General features: G+C 40.6%; 1 protein-coding gene across 1 annotated transcript in view; it reads left to right on the plus strand.

Moving 5' to 3' along the window:
- The window catches only part of LOC139472751 (uncharacterized), a 52,158-nt gene that overhangs the window by 23,354 nt on the left and 1,713 nt on the right, over positions 1-27,091 (plus strand). The window contains exons 3-6 of the mRNA XM_071255219.1: positions 33-659; positions 14,135-14,377; positions 24,855-25,434; positions 26,295-26,996. Of these exons, the coding sequence (XP_071111320.1) occupies positions 33-659; positions 14,135-14,377; positions 24,855-25,434; positions 26,295-26,976 (2,132 nt within the window). The 3' untranslated portion in view covers positions 26,977-26,996. The remainder of the gene's footprint in view (positions 1-32; positions 660-14,134; positions 14,378-24,854; positions 25,435-26,294; positions 26,997-27,091) is intronic.

Below are 27,091 nucleotides of genomic sequence, written 5' to 3' on the forward strand. Positions count from 1 at the left end.
TGGATATCAGGGTGGACCACCACCAGCACAAGGTGGATATCAGGGTGGACCACCACCAGCACAAGGTGGATATCAGGGTGGACCACAGGCATCTCAAAGCGGATATACAGGTGTAGTGCCGTCAAGCGGATATCAAGGCGGACCACCCCCAAAAGGTGGATATCAACCTGGTGCTGCATCCCAAGGGTCATACCAACAACAAAATGCACCACCCCAAAATGGATACCCAAACAGCCAGCCAGTAGGTGGGCCTCCCCAACCGGATTATCTAAATAGAGCATCTCAAAACGGTCCAGCTCTCAGCAGCTATCAAAGTGCACAGCTCTCTGGCGGCTACCCAGGATCACAGCCCCCAAGGGGATTCCCGTCACCAACTTACCAAAGAGGGCCTCCACAGGGAGCGTACCCCGGAGAATCACCAAGGGGGTACGCCCCGCGTAACCCGCCCCCCTCGAGAGGATATCCCCAGAGATACCCACGTAACCGGTATCCTGGGCAGGTGCAATACTTTACCGCCCCACCGCCTGACCCTAGCGGAGGGGTGCAGATACTCCTGAGGCCGCTGTACAATCCCCGGGGGCCTACCAGTCGACAACCGTTCGTCCCCATGCCGAGTACCACGACGACGCCGCTACCTACTTCCTCAACTACTACAACAGGTACGTGGTCTCCATCCCTTGTCTAGAAACGGTAGCAAAGACTCAACTCATCCTCATCCTCTTCGACAAGGAAATCAGATTCGAGTTGAGTCTTTGCTACCGTTTCCCTTACACTAAAATGAATCAGCTATTTCCGAATATTACACAACATGATTGAATTGACGATACTAATAACTTTCTGACATTTACCCACGTGTATTTTAGCGATTCTCAATGCTATATTTAAACAGTGTTACGTTGTATGATTCAAAAGCAATATTTCCGCGTTAGAATAGGTCTTCAGCAACCCATGCTTGCCCTAAAAGGCGACTATGCTTGTCGTAAAAGGCGACTAACCGGATCGGGTGGTCAGGCTCGCTGACTTGGTTGATGCATGTCATCGAACCCAATTGCGTTGATCGATGCTCATGATATTAATCACTGGATTGTCTGGTCCAGACTCGATTATTTACAGACCGCCGTCATATAGCTGGAATATTGCTGAGTGCGGCGTAAAACAACAAACCAACAACTACAGGCATTACATAATCGAGCTGTATCCATTTGCCGTGATGCGGCTGCCAACAAAAGCAATATACGATGCCACGCTGCATTAATGAAGAATATATATGGCCACTGGCATAAAGCGATCTCAGGGCTAGGACTATCGTACGCCTGGGTTAAAGTATGGGAGTTACGATCGACTTAGCGCTAAGATCGCTTTGTACAAGTGAACCATTTTCCATATTCAAATGTCAATAGGTAAAACCACTAAAGTGTAATGGGCAGTATCTCGTCTAAGATGGATGCTTTCATAATTTATTACCAACGGCGCGGGGTGAAGAGGCAGGTGATACGATACTAAATAAATCCGCATGTCAATCGTGTGTCGTACAAGCTTGACCTTGTCTTATACCTTTTGATTGGATAACCGTGACCTCGTGAAGGTCACGCAAGGAAGTTCATGCTGGAACCAATAACGGGCTTTTTTCGAGAGTAACACTTCATTAAACCCAAAACATCGCCACAGGCATCAAATTTGCTTTGCTATAATGCTATAATAGTTATCAATAGATCTACTACAGGCATTGTGACCCGTGAAGATCCGGGATAGAATAGGTCTTCAGCAACCCATGCCTACTGAAAAGGCGACAAGGCTTGTCGTAAGAGGCGACTAACAGGATCTTGGTTGATGCACGTCATCGTATCCCAATTGCATGGATCGATGCTCAGGATGTCAATCACTGGATTGTCTGGTCCAGACTCGATTATTTACAGACCGCCGTCATATAGCTGGAATATTGCTGAGTGCGGCGTTAAAGAACAAACAACATCTACAGGCATTACATAATCGAGCTGTATCCATTTGCCGGGTATCACAATAAGCGTGATGCAGCTGCCACTTTCAGTCTGATTCAATGTAACAGGTGACCGCCTCCGTGGTCTAGTGGTAGAGCGTCCGCCCGGAGAGCGGAAGGTCCGGGATTCGATCCCCGACCGCGTCGTACCAAAAGACGTTAAAAGATGGTACTTGTTGTTACCATGTCTGGCGCTCGGTATTAAGGGGCTAAAACAAGGACTGGTCGGCTCGGAGTCAGTATACTGTGTCTGAGTGGGGTATTCATGTTAAACTGCGGCATGGTATCTCAGTGAGCAAGCACTATAAATCGGCCTCAGTCCGGACTAGTACAAGCAGCCAAACAGACACACGTACATGCACGTGGCTATATAAGTTGAACAATAAACCCCATTTCACCTCACCTAATGTGACAGGTGAAGCATGGTGTGACGAAGTGAATCAAGGGCCGATCCAGCAATTTTAAAAGGGAGGGGTCAAAATATTAAAATCCTCTCTCAGATAATTTCACTGCCTACTGCATTTGTTTTCAAAAGAAGGGGAATAGGGCTGGACCTCCCCCATCCTCAGGATCCGCCTTTGTGTAGTCAGTTCAAACTATTTGGACAGACACCTCGACTTTGTGGTTGTTTTTGAATGAGCAGTTTTGATAAAGTTCGCCAAAGTGAGGACTTCTGATTTCGTCGCAGAAACAACCATAACGTGAACAATAACATTCCTTGTCGACCTCTAGCGTGAAACGTTGTTTGTAGATCACGGTTGTCTTTTCCTATTGAATGGTGGCCTTGGTCTTCGTTTGAAGCTGGCACTTGCACGATGTGCAATCAGACGCCTGTTTGTGGATTTTCCCTGTCCTACAGTCAACATGGGTGTCTTTGGCGAGCTCTCTGATTTGCCTCTTCCAAAAATGTTACGGACAGGATATACATTCAGCTGATAGAGCATGGGGCCCCAACCATGTTGGTTGCACAGGCTGGGTTTTGGCCGAGCGAGTGACCGACGTCGGTCCAAGATTCCAAAGGCTTTTACTTCCTAAGTTTTCTTACAATTGTTCCGCGCTCTAACATCTATATATAGTTACCATTAGAACAAATAAAGATATTGAGCGTTGCTGCTGTTTGCATTTGCAATAGCAGGACCAATTTGTTAATTACATGCATAGAAGTGTCAACAGCGAACATATTTGGGCATATTTCAATATTCATGGCAACCAGTTTTGTGTTTTGTGTAGTGGGAGCAAAATACGGGTTAGTTGGTAGTGTGGTTAAAGCTTCGGCTTGCTACAACGAGGACCCGGGTTGTGTTGCCCAATTTGGTACCATACGTGTATCATGGGGAACATCAATAGATATAGTAACAACAGAACCTTTTACGTCATTCAGGTCAGAATTATTATATAACAATAAATAAATAAATAAATAAATAAATAAATAAATAAATAAATAAATAAATAAATAAAAAAATAAAATAAAAAAATAAAAAATAAATAAATAAATAAATAAATAAATAAATAAATAAATAAATAAAAAAATAAAATAAAAAAATAAAATAAAATAAAAATAAATAAATAAATAAATAAATAAATAAATAAATAAATAAAAAAAAACACTAAAAAATATATAAAAAAAACAACATAAAAAATAACTAACTAAATAAATAATTAAAAAAAAATAATAAAAAAAAATAAAAAAATAATACATAAATAAATAAATAAATATGAAAGCATCACCGTTGAATTCCAGAACGTATTACACCACAGAACTGATGGATGGTCTTGACAATGTACGTGAAACAATGTTCCCTCTGTTGCATTACAAAGAGCACTTTATGGAACAAGAGTGTTATCAATGTTAAGCTTGTTACGTGACCCATGGCGTTAAATGACGGCGATAAACTGTTTTTCACATCCTGAGATTTTATATTCAGTGTTGCTGATAACGACATCCCCTCAAGGATGCCGGGTAGGGAATTGCATGTGCACAGACAGAGTGTTTAATTGAGTCTCACCGGACAGAACATACTTACATAGTGTTATGAGTGGAAGTGGAACGAAGGGATACACTCCAAATCCATTCGCACAATTAAAGGATCGCACAACAATTAAGACAGATATTTATTAACAATGCATGATAGATTACCCATACAGCTAAGTTTACTATGGGAGAATAAGGCTTGGGCTACCATGTACAAATAATATCACCATCAAAGGGCTACAGCAAATTGTATACTTATTTAGTCACCCTGATTTCCCTGTTTGATTGTTCACTCCACTGCTTGGTCCACGAAAACACGTATATCCATAGTTGCACATAAGCTTCCAAGGCACACATTTGCAAATATCAGCATGATTTCTAGTTCTGTTTCACAAGCCCCGACATGGGATACAATCTCTCACACAGTGTTCTGAACTTTAACATTAAAAATTAGGAGGTTAAAATACAGGTCTGGCCAACACCCAAGAAGCAGAAAAAACTAACTATTTTTGAATCACCACCACCTTATACTATAATGCTGATTAGCTAGAAGCTTCACTTGTGACATAATTACTTAACCCGCTCAGTCAGACCGCTCCCCAGGTGTAGTATTCAAACAAAATTACGCAACCCAAGCCTTCTTGTTTCAATTCAAGTCTAAATGCATCTGATATACTAACAAACATATAAAAGCATACACCCATACACATAACAATAGATACATATAACAGTTCATAAAAGGGATACCAGTATAACTTTCGTAAGAGCTAGATAAAATGAGTGAGTGAGTTGGGTTTAACGCCGCTTTTAACATTATTCCAGTTATATCGCGGCGTGTCAGCTTAATGTGGGAGGAAAACCCGAAGTGATGCAGGTCTCAGACGTTTTACCACTTCTTTGAAACCCACGATCACGGGTATGGTGCTGACAAACCTAGAAACATAATCGGGGCGAACCCGGATTCGAACCCACAATCATAGGTTTCTGGTGTGTCCAAGGGACGCAACCCTGCACAGCGAATCCCGGTGCAGAGTTGCGTCCCTTGGGCACGCCAGAAACCTATGATTGTGGGTTCGAATCCCGGTTCGAATCCCCGTTTATGTTTCTAGGTTTGTCAGCACCATACCCGTGCTCGTGGGTTTCACCGAAGTGGTAAACGTCTGAGACCTTCATCACTTCGGGTTTTCCTCCCACATTAAGCTGACACGCCGCGATATAACTGGAATACTGTTAAAAGTGGCGTTAAACCCAACTCACTCACTCACTTTTCCCACAATTGTATGTTAGTCAGGGCGTAAAGTGAGTGAGTGAGTATAGTTTTACGCCGCTTTTAGCAATATTCCAGCAATATCACGGCGGGGGGACACGACAAATGGGCTTCACACATTGTACCCATGTGGGGAATCGAACCCGGGTCTTCGGCGTGACGAGCGAACGCTTTAACCACTAGGCTACCCCGCCGCCCCAGAAAAGCCTTAAAATGATCAGTGATTAATATCGGATGTAACGTCCCACGCCGTCGAATACGATGGGACGCAGTCAACCGTGTCCCCGAGAATGACTACCCGATCCTCTTCAAATTCCTCTATCGATCAACAATAGAGCGTTGGTGATTCCTATTCTACAATCAACCAAAGGCCCAATTTTTTCAGATGCTAAAGCAATACGTGGTTGTTCGAAGACGTATATCACAACAGCTGTAACAAAATAAGCGACAACATCTTATCCCCAAACTTCAGACATATTTTATCAAGGATTAAGTCGATCATTTTACATATTTCAAATGGCATTTGCTTTTCATTCTTGACGACCCGTGAAGATCCGGGGTAGAATAGACAGACAGACAGACAGATTTATTTGTATAAGGCCATTTGACCCATTGTACAAAATACATTTACATTTTATTTATCTAAGAGTTACCTAATTGATACTTTTTTTGGGTGTGTGTTGAGAACACGTACAAAATAAATTTTGCAAAATTTATCATTGCATCGTTGTTGGATACTTGACAGAGTCTTTCTAAACAAAAGTAATTATGATTCACTCTCTTTGGGATATACATTTCCCGCCGACTTGCATAAAGAGGACAGTTGTATATAACATGTCCGTGCTTCACATTATCTCATCTCTCTCCTCATACTGTACGTGCTTCACATTATCTCATCTCTCTCCCCATACTGTACGTGCTTCACACTATCTCATATGCGCTCTCCTCATACTGTACGTGCTCTACATTATCTCATCTCTCTTCTCATACTGTACGTGCTTCACATTATCTCACTTACTCTCTCCTCATACTGTACGTGCTTCACATTATCTCATCTCTCTCCCCATACTGTACGTGCTTCACATTATCTCATATACTCTCTCCTCATACTGTACGTGCTTCACATTATCTCATATACTCTCTCCTCATACTGTACGTGCTTCACTTTATCTCACTTACTCTCTCCTCATACTGTACGTGCTTCACATTATCTCATATACTCTCTCCTCATACTGTACGTGCTTCACATTATCTCATATACTCTCTTCTCATACTGTACGTGCTTCACATTATCTCATATACACTCTCCTCATACTGTACGTGCTTCACATTATCTCATATACGCTCTCCTCATACTGTACGTGCTTCACATTATCTCATATACTCTCTCCTCATACTGTACGTGCTTCACATTATCTCATATACACTCTCCTCATACTGTACGTGCTTCACATTATCTCATATACTCTCTTCTCATACTGTACATGCTTCACAATATCTCATATACACTCTCCTCATACTGTACGTGCTTCACATTATCTCATATACGTTCTCCTCATACTGTACGTGCTTCACACTATCTCATATACGCTCTCCTCATACTGTACGTGCTTCACATTATCTCATATACGTTCTCCTCATACTGTACGTGCTCTACATTATCTCATCTCTCTTCTCATACTGTACGTGCTTCACAATATCTCATATACACTCTCCTCATACTGTACGTGCTTCACATTATCTCATATACGCTCTCCTCATACTGTACGTGCTTCACACTATCTCATATACGCTCTCCTCATACTGTACGTGCTTCACATTATCTCATCTCTCTCCCCATACTGTACGTGCTTCACATTATCTCATATACTCTCTCCTCATACTGTACGTGCTTCACATTATCTCATATACTCTCTCCTCATACTGTACGTGCTTCAATTTATCTCACTTACTCTCTCCTCATACTGTACGTGCTTCACATTATCTCATATACTCTCTCCTCATACTGTACGTGCTTCACATTATCTCATATACTCTCTTCTCATACTGTACGTGCTCCACATTATCTCATATACACTCTCCTCACACTGTACGTGCTTCACATTATCTCATAAACGCTCTCCTCATACTGTACGTGCTTCACATTATCTCATATACTCTCTTCTCATACTGTACGTGCTTCACATTATCTCATATACACTCTCCTCATACTGTACGTGCTTCACATTATCTCATATACTCTCTTCTCATACTGTACGTGCTTCACAATATCTCATATACACTCTCCTCATACTGTACGTGCTTCACATTATCTCATATACGTTCTCCTCATACTGTACGTGCTTCACACTATCTCATATACGCTCTCCTCATACTGTACGTGCTTCACATTATCTCATATACGTTCTCCTCATACTGTACGTGCTTCACATTATCTCATCTCTCTTCTCATACTGTACGTGCTTCACAATATCTCATATACACTCTCCTCATACTGTACGTGCTTCACATTATCTCATATACGCTCTCCTCATACTGTACGTGCTTCACACTATCTCATATACGCTCTCCTCATACTGTACGTGCTTCACATTATCTCATATACTCTCCTCATACTGTACGTGCTTCACATTATCTCATCTCTCTCCTCATACTGTACGTGCTTCACACTATCTCATATACGCTCTCCTCATACTGTACGTGCTTCACATTATCTCATCTCTCTCCTCATACTGTACGTGCTTCACATTATCTCATATACTCTCTTCTCATACTGTACGTGCTTCACATTATCTCATATACACTCTCCTCATACTGTACGTGCTTCACATTATCTCATATACTCTCTTCTCATACTGTACGTGCTTCACAATATCTCATATACACTCTCCTCATACTGTACGTGCTTCACATTATCTCATATACGTTCTCCTCATACTGTACGTGCTTCACACTATCTCATATACGCTCTCCTCATACTGTACGTGCTTCACATTATCTCATATACGCTCTCCTCATACTGTACGTGCTCTACATTATCTCATCTCTCTTCTCATACTGTACGTGCTTCACAATATCTCATATACATTCTCCTCATACTGTACGTGCTTCACATTATCTCATATACGCTCTCCTCATACTGTACGTGCTTCACACTATCTCATATACGCTCTCCTCATACTGTACGCGCTTCACACTATCTCATATACTCTCCTCATACTATACGTGCTTCACATTATCTCATCTCTCTCCTCATACTGTACGTGCTTCACATTATCTCATCTCTCTCCTCATACTGTACGTGCTTCACATTATCTCATCTCTCTCCTCATACTGTACGTGCTTCACACTATCTCATATACGCTCTCCTCATACTGTACGTGCTTCACATTATCTCATCTCTCTCCTCATACTGTACGTGCTTCATATTATCTCATCTCTCTCCTCATACTGTACGTGCTTCACATTATCTCATCTCTCTCCTCATACTGTACGTGCTTCACATGATCGTGTCCACGCTCTCGTCATAACCTACGTGCGGTACATTATCTGCATTATGCATCTCGACAGTTTTACCCATGGTTAAGTATACATCCGCCTAGTAGATGTGGGTCAGCGACAAAACGTGACTCCATTTGACAAGAAGCGCGGACTGTCGGAAGTTCAGTGATTAGCGTCCAGCGGTTTACATATCACGTTTTTCAACTCATAAACACTCCAGTAATTCAGTGACATGTCAAAACGTCTGCATATGTATTATACCGTTCGCCCCAACATGTTATCATGTGTTACTTAAACGCCTTGATTGCGACTACATGTAAAATTAACATTAATATACACTGCCGGGCAAAAGAGGTATACACCCATGTTTGATGTTGGCTGACAATGTGATGCATTTTGATACGAGTATCATTGGCGTTATAACATTCATTATATCAATGAGTATCAAATAACATGTGAGACTCGTGAAGATACTGGTAGAATAGGTCTTCAGCAATCCATGCTTGCCGTAAAGACGACTAGCGGGATCGGGTGGTCTGACTCGTTTACTTGGTTGATGCATGTCATCGTATTCCAATTGCGTTGATCGATGCTCATGATATCAATCACTGGATTGTCTGGTGCAGACTCGATCATTTAAAGACCGCCGTCATATAGCTGGTATAGTGCTGAGTGCGGCGTCAAACAACAAACAAACAACCAACGAACAAACAAAACATAACAGGTGACGTTCACATGACGTCTGAAGAAACACGGGGATCGCATTTTCACAGTTCACAGTTAAAAGCAGAATTTTAAGTGTATACATTCTGTTGCCCGGCAACTACCATCTTGCGTGTGTATTCCGAGAAGGTGATTTTTAGTGAACGAAACAATCCACTGATTAGGATTAAATAAAGCGACAAAACCCTTTCCATATTCAATAGAAATATCTGCATAAAGCAGAGTCGAATGTGACATTCCTACTATATCATTAGCATGCGTTTATGAATCATTATCAAATTGAGATGAAACCAGGCGTTCGCGAAAAGGTGACCGTATCCTGCTCATCCGGTGGCACCCATCACAAACACACGCAAAGGCAAGTCAATTGTTCACCTGTTACAAACAAATACATATAGGGAATTGCATCAGACATAACTTTGGTCACTGATGCGTGGAATTTGGAAATGTCCTCCACATTTTCAATTTTTTAGAAATCTTAACTAAGGCCTTGATTGTTGTAACCTTGATCATAAATCTTTCTTAAAAATGTTCCGTTACGAAGTGAACTGGTTGCTGGAATGTGATATTAGTTGTAACCGTTGTATGTATGCTTTCGCTCATACCACTGCGAACATAACACGGCGTTTGTTTTTGTATAAGAGAGTGGAAATACAGTCAAGTCTCGTTAATCCGACACTCGTTTATCCGACAATCGGCTTTATCAGACACAAATGATGGGAACCGATTAAATCAGTGCTATTCAGACCCGTTAATCCGACAGTCTCGCACTCGGACTCCGACACACCTAATTTGAACGAATTATTAGTCTTGTTAATTCAACACAGTTATCAGCGTACTCCGTGGTCATCTGCCCGCGAGTACACAGCCCGTATTATGATGCAAGGCGAGTCGGCTGGTAGCTGAATATACAACGTCTGCAGAGATACACTTGCAAAACAATAAACAATTAATACTTTAAATAAAGAAAACAGGATTTATCACATGCTTAGATTACCTCAATATCATTAAAATCAGTAATTTATATATTTCTCACACTTTGCAAAAAATGGACATAATTAAAAGTCTAGCCTTAACGCTTATGAGACACAATAGGAAAATAAATATATATATTTATAAAACATAAGAAGGATACTGTTCGTATCCAGTAAAACACTATACAAAACATGATAATATTGATAATGTGTTGGACGAAACCTCAACGTAAAATTGACTAAAATTGACTGAGTGGCGCGCATTCCTAAAAAGTCGAAAATTCTTCGTTAATTTCACACGAACATTTCCTTTTATATGATCTGATGTAAGGCGTCCCTAACGCCACGGTGGACTCATAAACAACTCTGTATTAATCCCAGTTGTAACTTGATGTCGTGGACTCGTCAGAGAATGTATGTTGGGAGTGGCTTATATCCCCCTCCTTTTAAAATAGCATACTAACTTTAATGACTTGCTTTGAATGCCTCGTTTGTTTCCTGTGACCTCCGTTTATAGTTTGCATAGAGACCACTGGAAGTAAAGGGACAAAACCCTTTCCATAATCAAAAGAAATGCTAAATGATTCCGACTGCTAGTACATGACACGCATTACACTAGTTAATCTTTATTGCAGAAATACTTAAAGGATATATGGTAGTATCTGTGTGGATAGCTGATGTACAGTAAGAATGCTTATTTGGTTGCGTCACATGTGTTATCATTTCGTAACTTCATTGCAATATGTGACCGCCTCCGTGGTCTAGTGGCAGAGCGTCCGCCCGAAGAGTGGAAGGTCCGGGGTTCGATCCCCGCCCGCGTCATACCAAAAGACGTTAAAAGATGGTACTTGTTGTTACCCTGCTCGGCATTAAGGGGCTAAAACAAGGACTAGTCTGAGTGAGGTATTCATGTTTAACTGCGGCATGGTATCTCAGTGGGCTAGAACTATAAATCGGCGTCAGTCCGGACTAGTACAAGCAGCCACACACACACACGTGCATGCACATCGCTATATAAGTGCAATAATCTTGGACGCGACGTTAAACCCAATTTCACCTCACCTCACCTCATTGCAACATGTGAATCCCTATCAAATAGTGATAACACCAGATGTTCCTGTACTCCACTGAAGCATCCGGAATTGTCACCTTCAAATCATCTTCCCGAGGAAAGGGAGTTAACTGACTATATAAGTCCAGTCTCAATCCTTGCCGAACTAGGCCGGAATTATGGAGTCATACTTTGGCTGTGCTAACGAGTCCATCCGTAGTCTAAACAAAATCGCGAAACGAAATCGACATCTGGTTCGTTCACTGCCGGTCGATTGCAGGATTTGCAAAGCTTGTGTGCCGAAAAGTCCACGTCAACAGATATTTTTCAAATCGTTTCATGTTTTAAATAAAGGTGCTCATGTGATTTGATGCACATTGCGAAGTAAGACCAGTTTTAATACAACATAGATCTTGATTATCGATCATATCGTCTTGATTGGGCGCCGCCATTTTGTTTGAAGCAAATGCAAGTGACATGAGAAGTGGAATCAGATTGGTCAATAGAAGGGACATAACTCGTATTAGCCATTGGTGGCTCTACGATCGATCCAAGAAATTCCAGCCAAGTTCGGCAAGGGTGGAAAGTGGACTGTTAGTTAACTCCCTTGCCTCGGGAAGATGCCCTCAATATGTACAACACAAATCTCATCCAATCACAACTTATTCAATCACTCTTTTGAACGATGCAGCCAAGCTTTCCAGACACAATAATAATTATGCAGATAAATGCATGGACAACTGGTATCTTCATTTATTGATAAGGATCCATTCAAATAATTTCCATCACCTATTCGCTATTTGTGTCCTTTTTCGGCAGATAATCGACACTTATACTTTTTTTGGCGTTGACGAATAGAGAAAGATTTATGACAGTAGGCAGACCATCGTTATTTGAGGACTCACTTTGAATACAACCATACTAAATTATAAAAAAGCTAGTGTATTCAAAGTTTGAAAGGTCTAATCCCCTTTAACAAAGTTTTTCACCTAATGAATACACATTTTCAACTACCCGTTCAGATCCGTTATATAATTGGTCTGCAGCAACTCCTGCTTTTCAAAAGAGGCGACTAACGGTCAGACTGGCTGACTTGGTTGATGCATGTCATCGCATCCAATTTGCGTGGATCGATGCTCATGATATTAATCACTGGATTATCTGGTCCAGATTCGATTATTTACAGACCGCCGTCATATAGCGCGATTATTGCTGAGTGCAGCGTCAAAAAACGAACTTCGTAAAAGTACAGATTCTAGTACTTTTGGGGTTGAGTTCCACCCGGGATTCGAACCCACTCTCCTAGAGTGAGGCACTTAATCGCCCAGTCATATTTAAAGCAAAATCTTGATTAATGTAGATGTTACTAAAATAGTCCTTGTGTTATGATCTGTCACATATTTGACCCGACTCTAAATAACGCGGTGAATAACTAGGACTGTGTCATCTAGCCTTCGTGGCTGTTTACGATGTCCTTCGCCTTCCGCAATATGAAATTCTAATCATGATCTGTTACACGCTTCAATTAGATGTGACATGAAACCTATAAAGGCGGAGCTACGTTAAACAGAGTGAGAGACTTCTAGACACTGTAGCTGATTGAAATAAAGGTCTGTGTGCGCATTATTAGAGCTAGCTGAAATAAAGGTATGTGTTCGCATCATTAGAACTGGTTGAAATAGGTAATTGTGTTCACATCGTTATATCTAGCTTAAATAGATGTCTGCGTTCGCAACAATAAATCTGTCTGTAACAGGGGACTATTTGGCCATGATTATAGCTTGTGAATAGCTATCTGTGTTCGCATCATTATAGCTTCTGAAATAGGGATCTGTGTTCGCATCTTTATAGCTTCTGAAATAGGGATCTGTGTTCACATCTTTATAGCTTCTGAAATAGGGATATGTGTTTACTTCATTGTAGCTTCTGAAATAGGGATATGTGTTCACATCATTATAACTTCTGAAAAAGGGATCTGTGTTCGCATCTTTATAGCTTCTGAAATAGGGATCTGTGTTCACATCTTTATAGCTTCTGAAATAGGGATATGTGTTTACTTCATTGTAGCTTCTGAAATAGGGATATGTGTTCACATCATTATAACTTCTGAAATAGGGATCTGTGTTTGCATCTTTATAGCTTCTGAAATAGGGCTCTCTGTTCGCACCATAAAAGCTTCTGAAATAGGGATCTGTGATCACATCAATATAGCTTCTGAAATAGGGATCTGTGTTCACGTCATTATAGACGGCTGACATAGTGACTGGTGTACGCATCATTTTAGATGGCTTGAATATGGGTCTATGTCTAGACCATTTTAGATGGCTGACATTGGGATCTATGTTAACATAATCATAGCTGCTGAAATATGAATCTGTGTTCGCATCATTTCAGATGGCTAAAATAGGAGTCTATGTTTGCATTATTATACCTGCTGCAATAGGGGTTTATGTTGTATTTTAATAACTGAAATAAGGTTCGTTGTTCACAGAATAATATCTAATACGGAGGCCTGTGGTCACAACATGATTATACAAATAGATTCCATACCGTAAGTAATGATATTACAGTTGCGTTAACTTGTCCCTTACATTTAATCATGTTCAGGTGCTTCGAAAAGTGGATCAGTCATGTTGTCTTCTCTTGACAGGACTACCGACCACAGTTGCCGGGGAGATTGAGCCCCCTGAATATGAAGGGGTGACAGGCACGGGTGTGACGACAACATCGACCACGCCAACACCAACAACTACCACCGCCAGCATCACAACCACCACACCTCCACCAACACGACCTTGGGTCCAGAATCAACGGCAACCAGCGCAACAAAATCAATATCGAGGTGGTCCACCCCAGACACAACAGGGCTACAGAAATCAATGGCAACCACCAGGTAGGAGATCCTGATCACACCTGTCTCTGTGCCTGGGTTCTATACTATATAGATACCACATGGACTTTGTTTTGTCCACAACTCACCTTTTGATAGGGACAATCCATCTAGATTCTCCTGTAAACCTGACAGAGGACATTTTGTTTAGATATAAATCCACTGATGTTTGAGAGGAGGGGGTGTCGCATTCATATTGAGTCGCATTTTTGGCTAGGGGCCAGCGGTCGCATTCTTTTGGAGATGCATTAATTTCACGTTTTACAGTATACACTTGGCTTATCATGCGAATCAGTTGTGTGTAAAAAAAATACCCCTACCAAAAGTTGAGGAGAATGTTACAGCACGAGCAAGGTTATGTACACATGATTTCATCGGAACGAGTTGAAGGTTCGGCCTTACTGATGAGTCTTGATAACATTAATTTAAAATAGTCCATTTAAATCATAAGGGAGAGTTACCGGACTTTGCAGGTCTCCGAGGTTTACCACTTTGGTTAAACCCACGAGCACGGGTATGGTGCTGACAAACCTAGAAACATAATCGGTGCGAACAGGGATTCGAACCCACACTCATATGTCACTGGCGTGCCAAAGAGATGCAACTCTGAACAGCGAATCCCGGCGCCTGAGACAACTGGGCCACCCGTGTCCCCCCGGTACGATGGCAAACACTCAACAGCATCGAGCCGGCGCTCATACCTGTCCTAAGGTACATAGCCTATGTAATCTTTCAAATTTAAAACACCACAGACCTCGTTTCCTGCCATGAGACAATCGATACAAAATCGATATATCCGAAGTTCGAGACAAGCGGTCTGACAATGTAAGTTCACGTGACATGATCATGGTGTTCCGTCGTCTAAAGCGATATGTCGAGTTCAGGAAGTTCGAGTAAAGAGAATGTCACTGTATATAGTCAAGAGATACAAGATATGGACATGTAGTTAAATATAGTCCTATTTTAATGAATGGCGTTTCATTTTGAAAAATATGTCTTATTACCTTGTACACATCACAGATCTAACTTCTGTTTAGTTTGCTTTACGTTTCACACGTCTTGGTGCATGATTTGTCATTATGTGAAATGTAACTGTCACCTGTTTGTACATTGTGTGTGACATCCGAAACGTCCTCATGTCTGTACCTTCATGAACGAGCCTCTCTTTCAGGCCTTCTCCACTGTGGTACATGTGTCGTTTCCCTGCTGTTCATTTTGTCCCAGTGTTCATATATCAGTGTCTATCTACATGCTATTGGGTGGACATTTAGACTGGAGTTGGGCATGTTTTGATAATTGTAAAATGTTTTGTTTTATAACGCAGCACTCAGCAACATTCCAGCTTTATGATGGCGGTCTGTAAATAATCGAGTCTAGGCCGGACAATCCAGTGATTGTCATTATGGGCATCGATCCATGTAATTGGAATACAATAACATGCACCAACCAAGTCCGCGAGTCTGACCACCCATCCTGATAGTCGCCTCTTACGGCAGGCATGATCTTAACGGGATAAGTGTAATGAGGTGAGGTGAAATGGGGTTAAACGTCGCGTCCAAGATTATCACTTATATAATGACGTGCATGCACGTGTGTTTGTGCGTGTCCTAGGTGGGCTAATGCCGATTTTATGGTGCTAGATACCATGCCGCAGTTAAACAATACCCCACTCTGACACAGCAGGCTGACTCAGTGCCGACCAGTCCTTGTTTTAGCCCCTTAATGCCGAGCGCCAGACAGGGTAACAACAAGTACCATCTTTAAACGTCTTTTGGTATGACGCGGCCGGGGATCGAATCCCGAACCTTCCTCTTTCCTGGTGGACGCTCTACCATAAGATCACGGTCCAGTTGTGTAATGCAATCTGATTTAGTTAAATGGGATTAGATCTTTCGAACTTCGAAATCTTTCGGACTTTACACTTTACGGAACCTTTCTGGATATGTATTTTTTCTCAATATATAATATTAAATTTTATGAAAATTCATCTGCACAATTTCTGCAAATCAGAACCGCGTTTAGTTAGCCGGAAATTATAACGGAAGGTAACGAAATGACATAACCGGGAATTGATTACTCAATAACACCCGCAAATCTGAAAACACAAAATTATCAAGTTTATCTCCTAATAAATGTCCCCTGATCCAGATCAAATGCCATCATATTTGGTCGTACTGTATGCTTCCGCAGAGTCATGGCATAACCAGATTATCACACGACGTAGGGGTTATTCGACATACAGAGACTACCAGTTGTACTCGGGGCATCCCGGGAACTTCAGTTACCAAGCACACCCTGCAGCATTTCAACGCCCTGCAGGTCTGATGACGGGATGGCTTTCTTCAGATGCGTCCTCAAGGCCCGTAAATATCTATCCAAACGAACATCCACAATTACATACCCAGCCTCAGCGATCATCTGGGCTAATTGTAGGGGGAGGCCAGGAATCTTTATCTCATGGAGTTCATTTATATAATCGTCCTGGAGGTGTCTATTCCGTGGTTAAAGCTACATCTCAACCAATGACCTCTACTACAACTACAACGACGACAATCAAGGCTCCAACAACGACGTTCAATGGCGAGTACGAGGCTCCTGATATTGAGTTGCCAGAACTAACCACTCCGTCCACCACTACGACCACGAAACCTTCTACACCGAGATCCCAGCCACTCCAACTATTGGATCCACATCAGAGGTCACAAGGTCAACTATTGGATCCACATCAGAGGTCACAAGGTCAACTATTGGATCCACATCAGAGGTCACAAGGTCAACAGTGGTGATGGCTCAATATTGACCATTCCCCATGATAATGGCTAACATGGCAATTAGAGCTTTTAACAGGATGTCTTGTTGCCATGACATTAATGTTCCAAGCAAACACGCCATGAAAGACGTAGGGTTTGTTCAAAAAGAGAGTCGTTGTTTTCAGTATTAAAAAAAGTTTAAATATGAAATTGTTTTTCTATAACGTGTTTATGTACATGTCAAATGTTTTCGTTCTTTATTCATTCAGCTTCCCAGAGATTTTTTAATCGACCCGCTTCAGTAACAGAGGGTAGGGTAAGATGTGATTATTTACATGAAGGAGTGTTTTCGTACCACTGTTCATCCTGGTTCGAGTCTCATTCATTGTCCAAACGAAAATGTATGATTAGCACAATTGGCGAGATGATCTGCGTAATTTCAGAAATGAATGAAACGTTTAGAATTCGTTATTGAAGATATCGGTTGTGTTCTTATGAATGGGGATAAGACGTTTCACTTCAAAATCTACTTCTTGTGGTCATCACCGGACGCGAAGTTTGTTTTTTTGCTCGTTTTCTGATATTTAAATTCGAGCAAATCTTCGTTCTAGCTAATTTTTAGCAAAATCATGACCACGAACTTGCACTTGATGTTAGAAATTTCGATCCTAGCAACATATGGTAGCCATTCGTCTGTACGAATAAGGCATTCCGGGGGAGAAAAAAACAAGATTCTCACCATGTCATGTCTCTCATAATTCTTTCATGGCGTGCTTCAATAGTTACAGGAGCATATCATTTCTGTCAGTGGAGCCTATGCTATCGATATGCATTTACGCTTTCTGGTACATATTATATTATATAGCAATGGAAGCTTTTATGATGCATGTGTACTATAGTGAAATAGCTTCAGAGGTATGTGTGGTGTATTCATCAAGACACAATGCATGTGGTGAGATGATGTAGGTGTGGTGAGAAGATATTGGTTTGAGTGAGATGATGTTGGTTTGAGTGAGATAACTTCATTTATATAGAGACGTGCATGCATGCATGCATGTATGAACGCGTATGCGTGCGTGTTTACGTGTGCGTGCGTGTATGTGTGTATGCATGTGTGTGAGGCTGCTTGAACTAGCCCGTACTAATGTCGATTTTATGCTGGCCAACGGATACCATGGATGCTCCATTTAGGCACATTAACAGGCCTTGTTCAATAATCCCCTAATGCAGAACGATTTATAGTGCTAGCACACTGAGATACAATGCCGCAGTTTAACATGGATACCCCTTTCAGACACAGTATACTGATTCCGAGCCGACCAGTCCTTGTTTTAGCCCCTTAATGTCGAGCGCCAGACAGGGTAACAACAAGTCCCATATTTTAACGTCTTTTGGTATGACGCGACCTGGGGATCGAACCGGGCAGACATTCGATCCACTGTACCAAAGACGTGGTCTTTATCATATAAAAGTTTTGCAGAATAGCACAGTTTGTGAAGCTGACAGTACCAGACCGGACTAATTTTCGGTTTTATAGTGCTATTGATGGAATATTGCTAAAAGCGTCGTAAAATCAAAATCAAAATCACTCACTCACTCAAACCCAAGCAAGATGAGTGTCGTGTTGTAAATTGTTTCTTTTGTTTGTATGTTTGTTGTTTAACGCCGCACTCAGCAATATTCCAGCTGTATGACGACCGTCTGTAAATAATCGAGTCTGAACCAGATAATCCAGTGATTGACATCATGAGCATTTGGGATCGATGACAAGCATCAACCAAGTCAACGAGCCTGACAACCCGATCCAGTTAGTCGCCTCTTACGACAAGCATAGTCGCCTTTTACGACAAGCATGGGTTGCTGAAGACCTGTTTTACCCCAGATCCTCACGGGTCGTTTTGTAAATAGTCACGGACTACAATGTACTGTTACATTATGTATTTACTTTTTATCTGTCGTGTTGTATTCTATACAACAAAATCGTGGGTACTGAGATGTACTGAGATGTAGTAGTTGTATTTTGTCATTTTTAATGGAGTTGAGCTTTCACCCGAAACCAAGTTGAAGTGCCGTGATATATCTGAAAAGTGGTGCCAAGCCAACCAGCTCACTGCCGTGATGTCCCCTTCTTTACTATCATGAACTCTCCCCCTTCTTCTTCCAATGATTCACAGTCTTCAAAAACAAAATCCGAATATGCAACAATTTGTGCAGTCTCTAATCCCTCCCTTTTAAAGTACAAATAAATAGTAGTCGTAATCTTATAATATCGCTTAACAGTTTTTAAATGATGCTTAATTCTTGAATAATTACCTTCAGTGCATAATATGTACTTGCTTCTTAACATCTGAACAAAATGCGATGTACGCGCTTCCATACATAAGCTTGTTTGCAAAATGTATAAACCAGACATGAGAACAAATTGATAGAAATATATGTACACATGTTATGATCGTGATATATATATGTATATTCATCATATATTTTGGGATTGATATTTGCACATTAATTGTTCATAAAAAAATGTTTGATCTTTTATGTGCAGTATGTCAGTGTTCAGTGGTTACGTGTGCGTCTCTGTCATGCATGGTGAATATACAATACTGCTCACCAATATTTACCTCCTTTTCGCGGAATTATAGTGATATCATTTGCAACGTGGTATGTCCGTCCGAACGTGCTATAGTTCAACGGTACTGTCGCAGGGGTACTAAGTTACATGTGAGCAGTAGAGTATGTGTGGTTATGCTATTTATGTATTGTGTCCATTTGTGCATGAAATAATATTCTTGTCAGATACACATTTTCGAATATGGTTAAACTGAGGGGCAAAAGAAAGTATACCGAGTTTGTTTTTTAAATAAATGAAAATTTCATAACGTCTATCTCATAATTGATCAATCACTCTTTTCTAATCTGTGGCTCGATAATGTTGTGTAAACATATATTGGTTCAATGAATACTGGGGTAAGAGATGAATTTTCAACCCCTACCATGATTGAAATGTTTGCAAAAAGCAACTTCATGTTGATTTTCAAAGATAAGATCTGAGATACTCACCAGCAGTTGTGTTATTCGAATTATTTCTTTTAATGTTTAACAGTTTTAAATCAAATTAATTCTTTTAAAATCATGTAGAAGCATTCTTTGAGTCCTGGACTAGCGCCAGTACAGTTCATGTGTTTATATGGTATTGCTAATTTAAGATATTTTCAATTGAAAATATAAATTTGCTAAAATCAACTGAGAGGTATAATGTATTTTCCCCTCACTGTATGTACGCTTACTAATACAAAACGGATTTTGATAATGATATGCCTGCAAATGTTTTTAGCATTTCTTACTAGTGAATGTTTATTTTGATACAGAAAAACGTTATCACATATTTGTATCAAAAGTGTACACTACTTAATTCATCCAAAACGGATTCCAGAATGTTTAAGAGGAACGCGAACATTTTGCGAAGAGAAGGCAGAGAGCCAGAGGGGTAGTGGTTTCATATGATTGTTACATTCAGCCAAATCATGTCTGGTATTTACATGTTCAAATAAATGAAATCTGTATGAAATTGGGTCATTATCAACATGTGTGCCTTTTGTATGTCAATAATCTTTATCTTTCGTGACGTTTCAGATAACATCTCATCCCTTGTATGTTAGTGGGGAACCAAATTATAATATATCATCGAACATTTGCTTTGTCAGTGCTTAAATTGCTTGTAGTGGAGTGGTACATAATCTGAAATTGTTGAAATATCACTGTCAATAGACCCAGAATGCTTTTTACAGTGATCTTCTTTCAAATCATATCTCATCTATATGAGTTTTTGGTGTTATTTTAATGGGATTAGAGTCTTGATAATAAAACAAACGTTTCCTCTCTGTATTTGTCCCTAAACAACGGAAACTAAGTCATGCATGCCTGTCTATAAGGTTTCTGTCCTTGGTGTTACCATTTGCTTAATAAGATGTTAAAGTTGTCCATCTTTATGAAGAGAGGAGGTAAATTAATGCCCCCTTATGGTATCAATTCCTGTCTTCCACGAGAAAATGTTTTTCATTCAACGGAAGAAAACTTTATTCAATCTGGAAAAGGTAACACCAAGAATCACCTCACGAAAGTTTCATGTTTTGGTGTAAACGTGTTATAAAGAAAACTCTAGAATTTAAGAAAAATCCTTACATGTATTATAGAAAAACTAAAGAGTTAAATGTACTGGTCATGAATGTTATCGGCCACTGCCCAGGGAGCAGTCATTTGTATTTTATTGAATGAATGAATGTGTATTTTGTTCGGTTCATTGGAGTATGAATATGAGTACCAATTCAGGATGCAGGAATTTCAATGAACACAACGAAAATTTAATTATTTCATGTTGAATGAAAATATGTCTTTGATGTTACTCTCTTTGGTGTTACCTGAATCATCACAAAATGTCTTTGGTGCTACTTAATATGTCCTTGGTCAGATATTATTTAAAGTGAATGGGCAATGCTTAAAACATGTCTATGAAATTACAATTTTCTAATCATATTAAGACTTAAATTTTTGTATTGTTTTTAAACCACTCCAACTTATGGTTAGATTAAGCTTAATGTCTCAGGTATAACCTATTATGTCACTTGTGTTACAAAAAGTAAGCAAGTTATAACTTTGAAGTTATTGTTAAATGGGTACAACATGTCTTAACTCCTATTAACATTTACATTTATAAAAAAAACACCTTAACTTAGGCCCCTTTATAATCACTAAACTTCTTTATATGTCATCAGTGTTACCACAAGTCGGCAGTATTAACTTTAAAGTAAACATCCTAAACAGAATACTTGATGTCATTGCAAATATGCAACACCAACTATGACTCATCATTTCTTTGTAATAGTTTATTGTGACGTAAAAGAAAAGTCGTTATTGTGACGTGAAACAAAAGTCGTTATGAGAAATGGTAATGTTCTCGGTGTTACCGCCTTGTCTTTGGTGTAACCGTGTTGTCTTTAATGTTACCAGAGGACATTCTGAAAATGATTCAGGTAAACGCATATTGCTTAACATGACTTTCAAAAGTACAAAGAAAGTGTTCAATAAATAAAGAATATTGAAATTATATCAATCATTGTATTAGTGTTTGGGACCCAGACAGAGAGACTGATCAATATTTGTTTCTATTTTTCACAAGAATGATGAACCAGGCTTTAAAACGTGGCGAATTTCAAATGAAATTATTTTTTTGTTCCAGGCAGAGGTAAAACATTAGTTTTACAACAATACACTGAAATAAATTTTGTATTTATTTTTTTCTCAGCAAAATATTGGTAACTCTAATGGTTACACCAAGGAAATAAATATCTACTGTTGTCCCTGTATATTCAATATATGGCAAAGTCATGATTCTTTGTGTAAACAGAATTTACCCAACTGTTTTGTTAGGTTTTTATGTTTTTTGTTTAATCACTAACAGTTGTAGTTTCCAAGTTTTATTTTTGTTGATTCAACAGGACCAAAATGGATACAAATTTTGATAATGACCCATTAATGTTATAACCTCCAAGTGTTTCCAAGTTGTAAGTTTTAAAGTTTTAAACTCCTTACAGCTCCAATCCTCAGGCACCAGAATGATCAATATAATAGCCAATGGACCAGACGTCTAAGCAGATGGACTCTGCCCCGCACATTCAGGAACCGGCCCTTCACACCCCAAATAGCGCCCTCTTATCATGCCTATCAACAACGCCAGATACCTATGACCAAACCCGACCGTCAACCACCCACGTCTGCAAGAACGGCGTCCAATTCCCTCCCAAAAAGCCCAGCACTGACACGTGGACAAACACAGGCACAGAGACCGATAAATGTCAACGCTCGACCTGTATCGTCCTCGAGGCGAGGAGGTGTGCGTTCGATCACACGTAATGGCACTCCGGGGTCCTATACAATTCGCAATAACCAACAAAACAAGGTCCGCAAGTTACCATCCCCTCAAAGAAAGAACACCCGGGCAAGAACCAGTGACAATCCCCATAAACTAGTGTTAATGTTGTTGAGTCAGCACACTGGTGCGGCGGGATCCTCAGGACATTCACCGGGCTTCAATGCACGCCCAGGCAAGACCTGCATGGATATGGCTAAGGATTATGATGCATGCCATTCAGTAAAGAAACATATTTTCAAAACTCATGACTAATGACTAATGTTTTTGCAGCATGGTGTCACATCAAAACATTTTAAAATCATTTAATTTGGCATGTCCAGTGGTGTTTCAGCATGTTTCCTGCACACTTTGCATGCCGTTAACTGACATACTGCAAGTCTGACTGTCCTGACTACAGTTGTACTGTATGAAGTTATTACTGGTTTGGCATACCTCATGTAAACCCTTTAGCAGAAGATAAAAATACAAAATTAGAGGAGTATGTCAGTATGGTTTTACGCCGCAATATTCCAGCAATATCACGGCGGGGGACACCAGAAATGAGCTTCACACATTGTACCCATGTGGGATTCGAACCAGAGTATTTGGCATGACCAGAGAATGCTAGAACCACTAGGCTACCCCACCGCCCAGCAAAATTAGAATGATATTGTTTTTCTCAAGCAACTTACATTTATGCGCGTTCAGAAAAAAAGGTGATCTGGAATCAGAGCTGTTGGGTATTAAATGAACTGATAGTCGTAACCTGGCACTACAAACATCAAACACTAGACTTCACTGCCAACAAAGAACAGGAAGATGAAGTAGTTGAATAAAACCATCGAATGTTGAGTGCAGGATTTGAGCTTGTTCCTCATATAACGCTTATGTATGTCCTACTAAGTTTATGGACAGTTTATCACCCAATCGCAATGTCCGACGAGATATATAGAAATCTGATCACAATGTACAGCTTCATGTTCCAGTTCTATAGTTAGTCTTGTTCAATGACATCTTTGAGAGGCATTTAGAGTGAGTGAGTGAGTGAGTATAGGTTTACGCCGCTTTTAGCAATAGTCCAGCAATATCACGGTCGGGGACACCAAAACTGGGCTTCACACATTGTACCCATGTGGGGAATCGAACCCGGGTTTTCGGCATGACAAGCGAACGCATTAACCACTAGGCTACCCGACCGCCCCAAGAGGCATTTAGAGGTTGGAGTACCAAGTTAGGATAAGACATATGGATCAACAACTTGTTTATTACAATTGAGGGCAACGTTTGCGTTTAGGTTCTGACACCGTTATCTATTAAGTGATGAAAAGAACATGTTTATCCATATATCTTATCCTTACTTGTTCAATGACATTCATTTGAGACATATTCCAAGTGGAATGAAGTTGTTAATTTGTCTAAATATTTTATAAACTGGTATTACGAGACCCACTTCTGGCGAGTCAAAACCCAAACAAGATTCCACCTGTGGTTAAGTGTAACAAGAACAACACGGAATGATGCATGACCATACCTCTCTAACAAACTCCGTGTCTGTGCTCTAACTGAAGCATGTCTGCCATGCTGATGCAGGATGAGGAAAACGTCTTAATATAGAGACGAATAGATGTTGTGTAATCCGAGGTGGAGGTTGTAAATTGTGTATGTAACGTAATGTTTCAAATATCTGTATTCTATACATGTCATCATTCTTGTTTGAATGAATATGTCAAAATGTTTGTAGATACTAACTGATGTTCAATCTGACTTGTATATACATTCATAAAATATGTAGTCTATAATGATCGGACATGTTACATTACAGCAAATTCGCGGTATCCACCCCAGCAGCAACAACAACACTATCAACGTCAGGCCTACCCCCCACAAGCACAACAAGCGCAACGCTACCCACCAGCCGGATACAATCCCCGACCTCGGCCTCAGCCTCAGCCTCAGCCTCCAAGAAGAGGTTATCCTGAACAACCACCTCAGCCATCATATCAACAGTATGCACCGCAAGCCCAGGCGTATCAACAGCCTGCTCGACAATACCCACCACCACGACGTCCGTATGAACCGTACAAACCTCGACAAACCTTCCGGGAACCACTCTATCCTCAACAAAGGACGTACGAATCAAGAGCTGCCAGAATGCCTGTGCCTCGTCCTCAACCCAACCCTCGCCAGTCTCCTCCTCTTCCACCCCCTCCTGCTGCTGCTGCTGCTGCTAAATCAGTCCGTAAGGAGGTGCGGTTTTTTTTGCCTCACCATCTTATACCGAAACCTCCCGCTACAACCACAACCCCACTGCCTAAAGCACAGCCGCGACCAGTAGCTCAACCACGAAATCCACCACCACCTCCGAAACAACAGCATTATGTTGGAAATGCTGGTCTAGGCAGGTGAGCTACAGTGTTACGCTATCACTTTGCAGTAAGTGAGGAATTTTCGCGAATATTGATCCTATGTTGGACTGCAAGCTGTTTATTACGTAGGTGAGGGTTGATATTGCCAGTTGTTAACATATATAGACAACCAAATTCTGAAAACATATGAGCAACTGATGGTTTGTTAAAAAACGTCGCGGAACTTTCATTTCCGCTTTTAAACACATTCCTACTCGTCAATCTTCAAAATATATCCCTACGGGTAGTGAATCAATCGCCTACATGTCTAGAGAATATAGTGATCTAGGATTTTGTATTGAGACTAGATATTTTTTGCAATTTTTGAAATTACGAGCCTATGTTTTAAGAACTTCCGGTAGAATCCCCCAACACCCCTCCCCACACACCCGGATATCAAATGGTCGGTCTCTCGTACACTTATAACCATGAATACTGTCTTATCGAGGATTAATCATAACAAATAGTCAGAAGCTTGAAACAAACCAGAAGCATGAAATCGAAATAATGCTTGATTACCTTGTGCATTCTTATATACCTATATCAGATTACAGACAATTATCATTATTTGGGGAGAAAGGTTAAGTTCAAAATCTATTGCATGTTCGTCAGTTGAATTGTTTGATAAGCAGTAGTTGACAGATGACAAAGTAGAAATAATTTGTGGATAACAACTTCTTATTTACTGTAAAGGCGACGTTTCGGTATAGATTCTTATACCATTGTCAGGCAAGGCCATCTGCTATGTTCTTCATCGACAGTAGATTATTACGCCATGTCAAAAAAAGTATACATCAATGTTTGGTTAAAAATGAAACTAATTCGTTATTATATAATTTCTTCATCCTTTGCTTCAGATATGGTCAAAAGCAGTACAAATGGTTTCCCTATGAGCAACGATGGAGTCCTTACAACACCAGAGGGAGGCGCAGTGTGCAGAGATCAGACAAAGTAGGTCCTGAAGGATCTCAACCCGCACCAGGAGCCACCGCACATGACATTCCTGGCCCTGTAGATGGGCTCTCGTCGATGTTAGAAGGGACCGTTGGAGAACACTCGGAGCATTCAACAGATCCGCGAATCTATGATAGCCCCGCAGTAACTCAGTTTCAACTCAAGACACTGAGGACCAAGAGTCCTGGGGCAAACTCAACCAGCAACAGTGGAAGTCCAGTTCCAGATGAACCCTCTCTTTCGAGGTCAAACTTTGGCCAAGCAACATCAGCTTCAGAGGTTTCTGTTGGAAGACCGAAAATTAGAAGGGGGCAGACAGATCTGCTTTCGATTCCAAGCATGAGAGGAGTGGAACGAGTCGAAATTCAACACCACAAATCCTCACCGGCAAGTCTGACGGGTGTTGATAGAGCACTATTCTCAGAGTATGGCAAAGGGAAGCCTTTAGGTTCCCCTCATTCCTCTGTTCCCCTAAAATCTTTGAGCGGACATAATATTAACTGGGACAGGTTGGCGATGAGAAACATCGCCAGTAAAGGACCGCATGGTCGAAATGAGGGCACCATTGTACTTCCAGTGGCATAACGCATTGTATTACATATTTGGTACGTATGCACTTACAGGTTACATAACAATGTGAAATATGTCGAGAAATATGTTGAAGATATCATTTTTGATTTATGCATTCTACAGTGTTAGC

The sequence above is a fragment of the Haliotis cracherodii genome, unplaced genomic scaffold (genome assembly GCF_022045235.1).
Source record: "Haliotis cracherodii isolate W230 unplaced genomic scaffold, xgHalCrac1.p SCAF_25, whole genome shotgun sequence".
In the NCBI taxonomy this organism is placed as follows: Eukaryota; Metazoa; Mollusca; class Gastropoda; order Lepetellida; family Haliotidae; genus Haliotis; species Haliotis cracherodii.